General features: G+C 39.6%; 1 protein-coding gene across 1 annotated transcript in view; it reads left to right on the forward strand.

The window, feature by feature from the left end:
* LOC141908466 (transmembrane protein 26-like) overlaps nt 1-6,955 on the forward strand; it is a 38,428-nt gene extending 31,473 nt beyond the window's left edge. The window contains exons 2-5 of the mRNA XM_074798527.1: nt 4,150-4,297; nt 4,397-4,420; nt 5,151-5,325; nt 5,680-6,955. Of these exons, the coding sequence (XP_074654628.1) occupies nt 4,150-4,297; nt 4,397-4,420; nt 5,151-5,325; nt 5,680-6,660 (1,328 nt within the window). The 3' untranslated portion in view covers nt 6,661-6,955. The remainder of the gene's footprint in view (nt 1-4,149; nt 4,298-4,396; nt 4,421-5,150; nt 5,326-5,679) is intronic.
* The last annotated feature ends 5,059 nt before the right edge of the window (nt 6,956-12,014 follow it).

Below are 12,014 nucleotides of genomic sequence, written 5' to 3' on the forward strand. Positions count from 1 at the left end.
ACACGCACAATATTCACGCCGAATCCGCTGAACGTTATTACGATTTACATCATTTATTGTGCTGCTGTCGTTTGAGTTATGAACCAGTGCGTTGATGGAGTACACGAAGTCGATGAAATATTCAAAGGACAAATGACCTTGTATGTGGATTTATCTAAAGGCTCCGGCGAGACCTGGTGTATCTATAGGTGGTTGTAAATATAGATTTTTAATTTTTTAGGCGTCAAACTACAATTCTGAGGTATGTTATGTTTCCAAAGTGATCATGAAATGATGAATATATACAAAGCTTTAAAATTGTCAAATTTCTAGATTTTATAGAATCAACTAATCGAAAACTAAATGATTTTTGAAAGCTAAATCTAGCGAATACTATTACTGATATTTATCTTTCATTTTGACAGCAGGAGAACATTTAGAGAATCACTTATTTCATTGTTTAAGAAAATTCACCTCGAACCTTATGTAATTTTTTACGCGTAAAAAGGCGACGTCAAACATGAAGAAATTGCGTAAATAATCCATTTCGTTGGCAATTACAATTACGCTATAATTTTCTGGGAGAAATTGATTACGTTTAATAAGGATGACGCTTGAAGTTGATTGTTTGCTTCGGGTAACAATTTTTAACGTGTTTTCGACGTTGAAATCACGTCAGAAATGACCTATCTTTTCTTAATATTCTGTCTCATCTTCTCTATCTGCCTCGAGACTCTCGACATCTTGTCGTCACTCACAAATGTTCGCCATATTTCGCACTGTTTTCGGTCATGACGACGTGGCAATTCAAGTTCATCGCGGTCGGACAAGAACCTGCCGGCTTCAGTATGGATGCAAATCACAAGGATTTACATTCATCATAACTTAACCGATTCTTCTATCAAACCGAATAGATGAGCTGGTCATTTTGTATAAGTCCTAATTTCTTAAACTGGCTTTTTCATAAGGACCAATTCGAAAGCGGCCCAAATTGGAAACATATCTCCATATTAGGGATCAAAATAGTTATAATAGTTATAAATAAGTTATAATCTTTTAGAACCGCTGAACAGAGCACCGTGTAACAGGTGAACGACTTCGTTTTATATGTAAATGCTAAAAGAATATCCGTCGGAAAGAAGTGTCGAACAACGTTTGTCTAATATCTATTGACGATTATCCAAATAAGACAACAGACACTAGGATCAATAGCAATTAGACTTGCGAACACTCCAATTAATAGATCCTATACTTGTCACGTTATATATTTATCTAAGCTTTTAAGTTCCTTTCACTCGAGACAAAACCTCTACCATATATTTCTCCATCGACTACCGATGAAATAACAATTTTTTGTTTCGACAATTGAAAGCTTTGCCTTTTATAATTAGTACTTCGAAATCATACGTTCCGGTGACTCGATAATAGCAGATAGGATCGGCCGACGTGCCGAAGCAGGTGAATGGACTATTTTGACGTGACGTTAGACAGAATCAGCTTAGTTTTATCGCTTTGACAAATATGGCAAATATAGCTAACAGGGTTTCTAAGTAATTTGAAGATGCGCGGCCATGTACCGCATATAAATTGCTCGGATATCGCTGTCGGCGACCGTGTAAAGAATCATCGGCAGATTAAGTTGATAGCAATAACACGACGGTCAGACGGCCGAAAGCCGACTGATCGTCAGACGTATGAGGCCATTCGGGTGACTCTGACCTCACAAATCACCGGATAAATGTTTCCGCGAGGATTCCCTATTATTAGAATTACTTCAGCTTATTCTATGGACCTCAGTCGCCGAGGAACTGTTGTTATTATCAAAACGGGTCTTCTAAGCCATATCATTGAAAGAAATTTTGAATTGATTATCTGAATCATCATATTTCCCTCGAAGTTTGATTGTCTTTGTAAATTTCAAAATGATCCATAAAACCAGCTACAGAGGTCAAGGTTGCATGGCTTATTACGTTACGTTAAGTTTTCTACGGCGCTCTCAAGAAGCATATTAGATGGGAAATATTCCTGGTCTCGGCCCTTACACCACCATCTGGTGTGTTGACTAACTGTAAAAACCAATCAATCGCTCAAACGATGTATTTATTTCCCGAATTATCAATACTTTAGAAATTTCAAAACAATAAGAATAACAAATATAGATTATATGAATCTTCATCTTGTATTCGAAAAATCGTTCGAAAGCAGATCGACCTGCTGCCGGAAATTCCTCTTTTCAGCCGATGCGTCTACTCCGCGCACGCGCAGTTGTATCGGTGATTTTTACCGTTACATTCGTAAGTGTAAAAAAGTGCAAGCGTAAAATGGAGGATGAATATCTTTTCAAGCATGTCACAACGGGACATATTGTCTGACAAAAACGAGTGTTAATACTTCTGTCTAGTCGGTACATTATCAATTCGTGTTTTTGACACGTATTCAGATAAATAGAATAGATTTGCGACAAGACGACCAACAGAATTGTGTCAACGAGCGTGCATGTCTTTTGACTACTTGGTCGCTTTTAACATCTAGATTTTGAAATATCGACAATATAACGAGAAATGCTGCTAGTCGTCTGATATATTGGCTACGTATACATATGGTTTCCCGGGCTTGTGTGTCGAAAGACTGAAATTGTCCATCGATATATCAAACAGAAAATTGCCCGAGGCAATGAGTCTAAAATACTATCTTGCGATGTTTGCCTAGCTCTATTACGTCTATTACTTCCAATTAAGAGTTACTTCAATTCGCGAGTTTCTTTCCAAGCGACAAAATCGTAATAAACGCGTTCAATTGGCGTCGATATTTTTGAATCTTTTCGCAATGAAATTGCATCAGTCCTCTTTTGTCTAACAAAGCATGGATTTAGATGTATTTTTACGACACCCCAGACGGCTTACGCGAGCGTTTCGTTTCATGCGTATTTGACAGTTAAACAGCTCTTTAACGCTCGTTGTTGATGTGATTTGAGAGAGAGAGGACCGATTCGCTCCAGGATCTTGATGTTCTAAAAAAATGAACGCATATGAAATGTGTTCATATGCATAATAAACAGGAATTGCGGCGATTTTACAGTCAAAGTTCGTTATAGCGACCTCCTTTTTAACGCCAACATTTTTACAGAGAAAAATTCTGCTCAATCTAACTCAAATTCAATGAAAACGCCATTCTTTATAACGCCGAATTCTTTATAACGCCATATTATCGTTTTCATCGGTCCCAACGGCGTTATAAAGGACTTGAACTGTATACAAACGAACATATTTTTCCGAAAAATATGTAGAACGTCCTTCGTAGTGTCAACGATAAAAGTACCAAGATCCAGGATGAAATATCGGATCGGTTTCACACAACGTAAAGAATCGATGTTTGCAATAATAACTTGTGCAAAAATGTCAAGTTATATCGTAAGTCCCGCGAGTGCGCTGAAAAACAAATAAAACAGTAGCAATCAACTCTCATTCTCTCGATACAAGCTTGTGTTGAAGTGTTTCGTTAGCTTTACGATGGACTTATCCTCAAATTATGACGATGCGACCTTGGTTTTATATTCTCAAATAATCATTATATTACGTCAAAAGCGTGTTGTCTCGCGTTGAACAAGTGTTAAGCGATCGGAAATAAATATGGTTTACATGTCCGAGACGTTTTTGGTTGTGCTTAAAAGTTTCAGATGCTTCCAAACTCTTGAGACGTACTTGCTGACGATCGTGAAACTGATAACCATTGCGGGGCCGGAAAACTGGAAGGCCGGGGTTCGGATGAAGCTGCCTTGCAAATGCCTCTATCGAGGTCCGTGTGGTTCCATTTTCAGTTAAAGATGTTTCTAAAGAAATACATTCTTAAGTTGGCAATTTCCGAGAGGATGATTGTCAAATTAACAGGTTTAAACGATTTTTGTCTTGATAAAAAGGGCCACCCGTACCCCAGAGACCATCCCCTAAATCCGCCCCGTGCATTCATGCAAAGTGTTAAATTAAGGAAACAGGACTACTGTTTATAAGGACGAGACAAGTTATAAACGACTATAGCTAAAGGAAAACATTTAGGACTTTATTTTTCATTTTTATGGATTTTTGTATATTCACCGTCGACGCCACAATGATGTAGGTGATGATGTAAGGTATATTTTAATATAATTAAAAAAGTGTTATTTTATAATTTCAGACGATATGCCGCAATGTCCTCGCTGTTGGTATCAACTGCTGACTATAATAGCTATGATAAAAGCTGTCATTGCCAGGCTCATCTTCGCCATTCATTCTTTCATAGCGGTTTGGCGTTTGGCTGATGTTAAAAACAACCCCGTCTATTGGTGCTTGGCTTTGACTTTGTTTCTACTTGCGGCTGAATGCGCTTTCACTTTATGGAAGAAACAGGGCGCCGAGTGGAAATGGTAAGCTGTCTGATAAATTCAAGCATACGCCACTCAGTTCCAGTGAGTTGAGAGTCCGAGTTAAAATTGAATTAGTTCATTTTCAAATACATATTTTTATACCATCAAATGCGGAGTATATTGCTAATTCCTGATTTGACTTCGCTATCATCTACATTAGACGTTCATAACGGATTCTAACGGCTAAGTTATATATGCGGCCCATTGAGACTGATTGACTGTTCTTCAGATGACACTAAATCCCCACTAGAACTGTTTACTAAATGTGTAGGAGATACTTCTCATATTGCTCTCATTTAATCCGGCACCAATTGTAGCATATTCTCAGTCCATTGACAGCGACGAATATCCATATTTTGTCCGTTACTACTAACTACGTATATCACGCCGATATTTTCCAACTGTCGGTAATTCGTGTCTTAAAGTCAAATGTTATTCTAGTCTTGTTTCCAATACACCTAGGCATCGATCGAACCTTTACCACCCCGTCTTATAGGGTTATTTAATTTCGTGAGAAATGTTCATCAATTACCGCCATATCCCCGCAACAAAAACATCCGCCGAGTACTTCCGGCGTTATATGTGACGTCATTGCAGAGCAAAGTGGTAAACGGTGTTCCGAATGCCAGCGTCACTAGTGAGTGAAACATCATAACATCTTATAGAGGAGGTTGGCCGATGGTTTAAGTAGACTGGTTATGAATAATTGCTTATTAAGTGCTTTGACAATCCTTATTCTCCTACTCAGTTTTTCCTATTCTTTTCATTGCAGGTTTTCGCCAGTGGTATTTTTCTATTTATGCAGTGTGGTACCGGCTATTTGGTTTCTAGAGCTGGACCTACTGTTCAAACGGCTGGAAAAGATTAAATTAGCCAAAGAAGGCATCGTCTTCAACTTCACAGAAAACACCGCCGAAGCATTGTCCATGATCCGAGGATTTGGCGGAGTAAGTTGCTCGAAATATGCGGAATGACTCTATTGGCCCAACACAGGAAAGATTTGTGTATATGTCTAGACCAAACGATCGGACACTCGTGATACGGTCAAACCATTTGAACACATCACCGACGATGTTTACTGTCGGAGCAATGGTCACCCTTGATATGTTTTAGACCATGGACGCATAAACTTGCATTCTCAAGTTCATACGTCCATGTTCTGAGCAATAGTGCGTCTTCACTATCGGACTCATTGCCTTCCACTCATGACAATGGGAACAGGGCAATCGTCGGGCAACTGGTCAACTATCAGCAATTATAGCTCAATTTTTCTTGTTCTCTAATGCATTTTCTCTTTGTAGGTTTATATTCCAATTATGATGACCGCTGATGAGTGGGCGAAAATTCTTGAACAACTCTTACTTCTATTTCTCATTATCGGTCGCTGGCTTTTACCGAAAGGCGACATAACACGTGACCAATTATCCCAGCTCCTACTGGTCAACATAGGAATGGCGGCGGATATAATCGAGTTGTTCGAAGCGTTCAGAGAGGATCAAGTAAAATATAATTACACATTGACGGTAGCGATCTTGTCGTTATGGACGGGAAGTTTGTGCCAGTTTACGTTAGTCGTAACGGCGACGAAAGCTCGTAAACCACGCGTAGCCATCGCGCAGAAGAAGGACCTAACGGTGACCTGCTTCTGTTGCGAAACAGAAATCTGGGCGATCATGACCAGTATAATGTTACAGGACGGACCGTTCCTCGTGTTGCGAATGTTATTGATTTTCCGTTACGAGGTAGTTAGTTATATGAACGTGTTCTTCACGTGCAAGAACACGTTGGTGATGTTGTTACAGTTGTACCGCATCGCTGTCGTCATTCTCGAACGACAGGTGGCGCGGAAAAAAGACGACGAGACGGAAACGATTAGCATGAGCATGTCACGATCTCAAAGCGGAATTTCTCGTATATCACGTTTCTCCAACAACAGACCGGATAGAATTACGAAATCGCGCTCGTTCGGCGGTTTAGTGCAGAATAAGTCGCAAAACAATATAGACCATTCGTCGTATCCATGTCTAAATAGCAAATCTGCCGGTGATCTGACGGTCATGCATGACAACTACTACCCTAGACCCACGCTAAAACCCAAATACCCGAAACACAAACGCTTGCTTTCAAATTCCAGCCATTTGCGCACAACCGGTGGGAGTAATTCCAGTGTGAATACGACGAAACAAACTAATGATACCGATATGAAAAATGATGACAGCGATAGGTTGCCATTAGCCCGACACGAGACATTCGAGCAGTCACTTGAAGATAGTATTGTATGATTGAAGAATAAAAGCCTGGAAGAACATACACATAGAATATAGATGGACTGGAGCTCGAAGCTTTTAGCTGAAAGCAATTCATCTAACATGAGAAAGATTGAATGATAATCCATAGCAATGAACGTTATACGAAAAGGCATTAGAATTAGAACGTAATTAATTGCCTTCAATGAGTGACAACATAGCATGGCCAGAGACATTAGGAAACCTCAATGAAAACTCACTGGCTTACTTAATTCATCTAGTTCTACTTATAAAGACGCAAAGCATACACTTTTAATTGTACACCCAATAGTTTAGGTACAGAGCTGTGGCTCAGATTTTTGAGAGGCTTTCAAAGCAGTCTTTCATCGATAGTTACTTGCCAATGATTTAACTCGATTCGAAATAAAACGTAAACAGTTTTGTTCATCTATTTTCATTTCCTTTATTTCATTCTTACGATGTCCTACATCAGATAATCGTCTACTAACTTCAAACTACAATGATAACGGAGCAGCTGGGGTGGGGTTTCAACACGTATGACTTATCAATCACACTGCTGCACTTTCCCTTTATACCTCATGTTATGGATTAAAATAATTCATCGCAAGAAATAACATTTTCATACGGTCACTTTTCTGACTCCGGTCCATTATTTTTTGATATTGTCATTACTGGAGACACTGTCATGAGTTTCATTATTTTTTTCCTGTACATTTCCATCATTGGGTTGATTGTCGTGTTCTGACTCGAATCCTGGTAAGCCGGCATGTACTATCGAATCTGTATCGCTTGCAGGGTCGTTCTTGTCGGCGTCTGCCGCCAATACGTCGTCAAGAATTTCGGAGCTATCATCGGTTGTAACAAAACCCGGTTGTATAACCAGGCTTGCAGGTTTCTCATCAGAGGACTGTGGACTATCTGTGGACTGTGCCTTTACATCGTCATATATAATTTTCTTTATATCGTCATTTGTGACAATCAGTTTTGGTTTAAACATAGAGCTGTGGCTTGATTGTTGACTTTCAGCATCTCCAATGGATGTACCTAAAACTTCGGGCAAACTATCAACGTCTATTTCAAACGTATCATTGGTTGAATCATTTAATGTCTGGTTATTGTTATCTTGTTTTGGATATTCCAGAATAGCATTTTCCGATAGAGCTTCGATGACTGAAGGAACCGAATCAGCATTGATCGAACGAACATCTGTATTTTGCAAAGCAGTGTTCCGTGATTCTGAAGTATCTTCTGGATGGTGTTTCTTTATCCCAGCAGTAACATCAGACAATTCATTTTCATCGTCCATAACTATAGTAAATGTTTGAGGGCCGTTGTCATCGATTTCATCAATCGAATTTATGGTATTAGTTATGTTTTCTACCTTGCCATCAAGAACGTCAGAATTGTCACCATCCCGTACACCATTAAGAATGTTTTCGAGATCTTTAATGGGAGAAACAGTTATGACCTTGTGATTTTGTCCATTGTCAATTTCATTGCCCCTATTTTCACTAGTGGGACTATGTGACGATGTGGCGGTTGTGACCTCGTCACTTAGTGTAGTTGTGGGAAACTGTGACGTCGTAGGGTTTGTTGTAGATGACTGACGCGTAGTAGAAGGACTCTCTTTGGTATGCACTGTACTAGAAAGAGGCTTTGTGGATTTAGTGCTACTTGCATCCATATTAGTGGTTAGGTTTTCCAACTTTCCAACAATAACTTCAGAATCACCATCTTGAAAGCCATTTAAGATGTTTTCGAGCTCTTCTATTGGAGAAGCAGTTGTGACATCGTCATTTTGTCCATCAGTGTTCACCGCGGGTTTACCTGCTTTTATTTCATTGTCTTTGTTTTCGAAACCAACCATCTGTACAGTAGTGAGGCTATTTGAAGATGTGGTGGTAGTAACCTCGTGATTTGATGTAGTTGTAGGAATCTGTGAAGTTGTAGGGTTTGTTGTAGATGACTGATGCGTAGTAGAAGGACTCTCATTGGTATGTGTTGTACTAGAAGGAGGCTTTGTGGATTTAGTAGTTGTTGGTTTAGTGCTACTTGCATCCGTAATAGTAGTTAGGTTTTCCAACTTTCCATCAATTACCTCAGCACTACCATCTTGAAAGCCATTTAAGATATTTTCGAGCTCTTCTATCGGAGAAGCAGTTGTGACATTGTTATTTTGTTCTTCAGTGTTCATTGCTGGTTTACCCGGTTTAATTTCATTGTCCTTGTTTTCAAAACCAGCTATCTGTACGGTAGTGAGGCTATTTGAAGATGTGGTTGTAGTAACCTCATGATTTGATGTAGTTGTAGAAATCTGTGAAGTTGTAGGGTTTGTTGTAGATGACCGATGCGTAGTAGAAGGGCTCTTATTGGCATGTGTTGTACTTGGAGGGAGCTTTACAGGTTCAGTAGTTGTTGATTTCGTGCTACTTGGGCCCGTAAGCTGTCCTTTCGTAGTGTGACGAATAAATTGTGTAGTTAGTAGTCTATTTCTGCGTGGAGATTCAGTTTGGTAGTTTTCTAGCAAATTTAAATCATTTTCAAACGAACTGCTTTTGCTCTCGTCTTCAGTAGTAGTTGGGTGTATATCTGAATTGTATTTTAATGAATCTGAATCATGTGAATCGGTAGACTTTTTAGGTGCAACAGTAATACCAGTTCCTAAACCGTTTTCATCATCTATTACGATCGTGAATGTGTTCACACCAGTATTGTTGTTATCGATCGAATGAATGCGGTCGTTTCTTAAATCAGGTTTTGCAGCATTATCGTCAGGATTTCCATCTAAACCATTTAAGATATTTTCCAGTTCTTCTTCAGGTGATACGGTTGGGAGAAGTGCATTTTGTTCACCATTGTTCAATGTTGGTTCGGCCTTTTCTGTATCGTTGTGTACGTTAATGGAATCATCGATTTGATCATTGAAGAAATCGTGGGATGATTCAGTAGTACGATTGGCAGTAGGTGTAATGGTAGGAACCTGGGTGGAATAGTTAGTCACAGGTTTACTAGTAGATGACTGATGTGTGGCAGAGGTCTTTTCATTTGTCGCAGTGGAAGTACGTAGTGAAGTAGTCACCGGTTTAGTTGTAGACGACTGATGCGTGGCAGAGGTCTTCTCATCTGTCGCAGTGGAAGTACGAATTGAAGTAGTCACAGGTTTAGTTGTAGACGACTGATGCGTGGCAGAGGGCTTCTCATCTGCCGCAGTGGAAGTACGAAGTGAAGTAGTCACAGGTTTAGTTGTAGACGACTGATGCGTGGCAGAGGTCTTCTCATCTGTCGCAGTGGAAGTACGAATTGAAGTAGTCACAGGTTTAGTTGTAGACGACTGATGCGTGGCAGAGGTCTTCTCATCTGTCGCAGTGGAAATACGAAGTGAAGTAGTCACAGGTTTAGTTGTAGACGACTGATTATGAAGAGTGTGAGTATTGTTTAGTGGAACGTATTGGCGTGTCTTTTCTGTAGCAGTAAGATGTTCATCTGTATTGTGTATCGCTGTTGCTGAGGGATCAGAAATATCTGGGCCTATGTTGGGTCTTTCCTTTTGGTCATTTATATCAAATGTGAATGATGCAGGAATATCGGTAGAATTCCTTGTATTCATGACGTTCGCCAAATTTTTGTCGACGATTTCATGATTGTTTTCATCGGTTAAACCATTTAAGATGTTCTCTAGGTCTCTAGGAGAAACTGTCGAATGCGACTCATCTTGTTCAGCACGCGTGGTTCCTGTAATAACTTCGGGCCTCTCCTTTTCATCGTCTATCACAATGGTAAAGGTTTCAGGGGTATTGTAATCGATTAAAGAAATGTGTCCACTTTCAGGACTATCTTCGGTTTCCGAATTGTGTACGATATCATCATCCCCGTAATAATTTAGTTTATTTACAAGTTCTTGTTTCGGAGAGCTGGATTGGAGATCATCAATGTAATCATCTGCTTTTGTTTCCGAAACATTTGATGATGTTTTGGAATTACTTTTGTTGTCACTTGTTCCAGTAGGTTTAGTGGAAGTGAAAGTGGTTTGAGTTGGTTGATGCGTAGTTTGTCTAATGTCAATTGACTGAGGCGGTAGTACTTCCATATTATCGACGGCATCTGGAAATTCAGTCCAGAGTATTCCTTGGCTAAGATTAATATCCTCAACAGTTTGCGAAACGGTAGCAGGAACATCTAGATTGTACGTTATTGAATAATATGAGTCATCTAATGAATTTACGGCCAAGTTAACCTTTGGAGACTCATCACCCTTGATGGTAAAAATCTCGCCACCAGAACCAGAATGTGAATTTGTCGGTGTGTTGATATTGGGATAGCTTATTTCTTCTTCCAAATCATTGCGACTTTCAGTATGTGACACTAAAAAGAAAATACCATATCTTATTCAATCATTCACCTATTTACAAAGAGTCTTTGATTCCATGGAAACTTTCAAGTGTTACCCCATTCACACGACGGACCATCGTAACCATCAGAGCACTGGCAGACAGGTCCTCCTTTCTCATCGACGTAGCACTCTCCGCCGTTTTCACAATGGACGGTCAAACAAACATCTGTATTTACATATGTAGAGTTAGCGACAGAACGAATACAACATCTAGGAATGTTACGAAAACGTTTATATATTTTCATGTAAAGAGGACTATTATTTGCACATATACCACATTCGGATAATGCTCGACAAGCATTCGCTTTGAAGATAAACCCGCGGTTACATTCACAACCAGGTGTTGACGGTAAATCACACTCCTTTTTGTTAACTGCACGCTCCGTGCAAGATGGCTGACATCCTGACATCCTTTTGTTAAACGTGCTATTTTCTGGACACTGCATTCCTGTAAGGACCACGTACATTAAAATAAACACTTAACAGTATGTTGTATCTCACTAGGATCTATTACACGTACCACATCGCCGAGAAGTTCTCCACAGACCTATTTCGTAGCCGGCTGCTTCACATTTAGACTCTGCCCCTTCTAAAGCCCCGCATACCATTTGCATGTCCCCGTTCGTTACAGCTGCATCGAAAAGACAGTCGTCGTAATTTCCCTTGATTAATGAGGTAGAAATACAAGAAGCGAATGGACCAGTCGAGTTCGTTAATAAGCCGCAGAATTCATCTGATTTGTAACTGACATCATTTATCGAGCCCATTTGAATTAGATCGGCGGCATAACTGAAAGGTGTGTAAAGTAGTTCATGTACCATAGTGAATATTGTCAAAGAGTATTGACGCTACCTCATTCCACACTTACTAAGTTATCTCGTGGGTATCACGCCTTTTTCTAGTTTTAGATTCAACGTTTGTGCATCTGAAAATGTTCGCCATACATACATAAAATGCTAATTTTTAACGAATAAAGAAT

The sequence above is a fragment of the Tubulanus polymorphus genome, chromosome 7, assembly GCF_964204645.1.
Source record: "Tubulanus polymorphus chromosome 7, tnTubPoly1.2, whole genome shotgun sequence".
In the NCBI taxonomy this organism is placed as follows: Eukaryota; Metazoa; Nemertea; class Palaeonemertea; order Tubulaniformes; family Tubulanidae; genus Tubulanus; species Tubulanus polymorphus.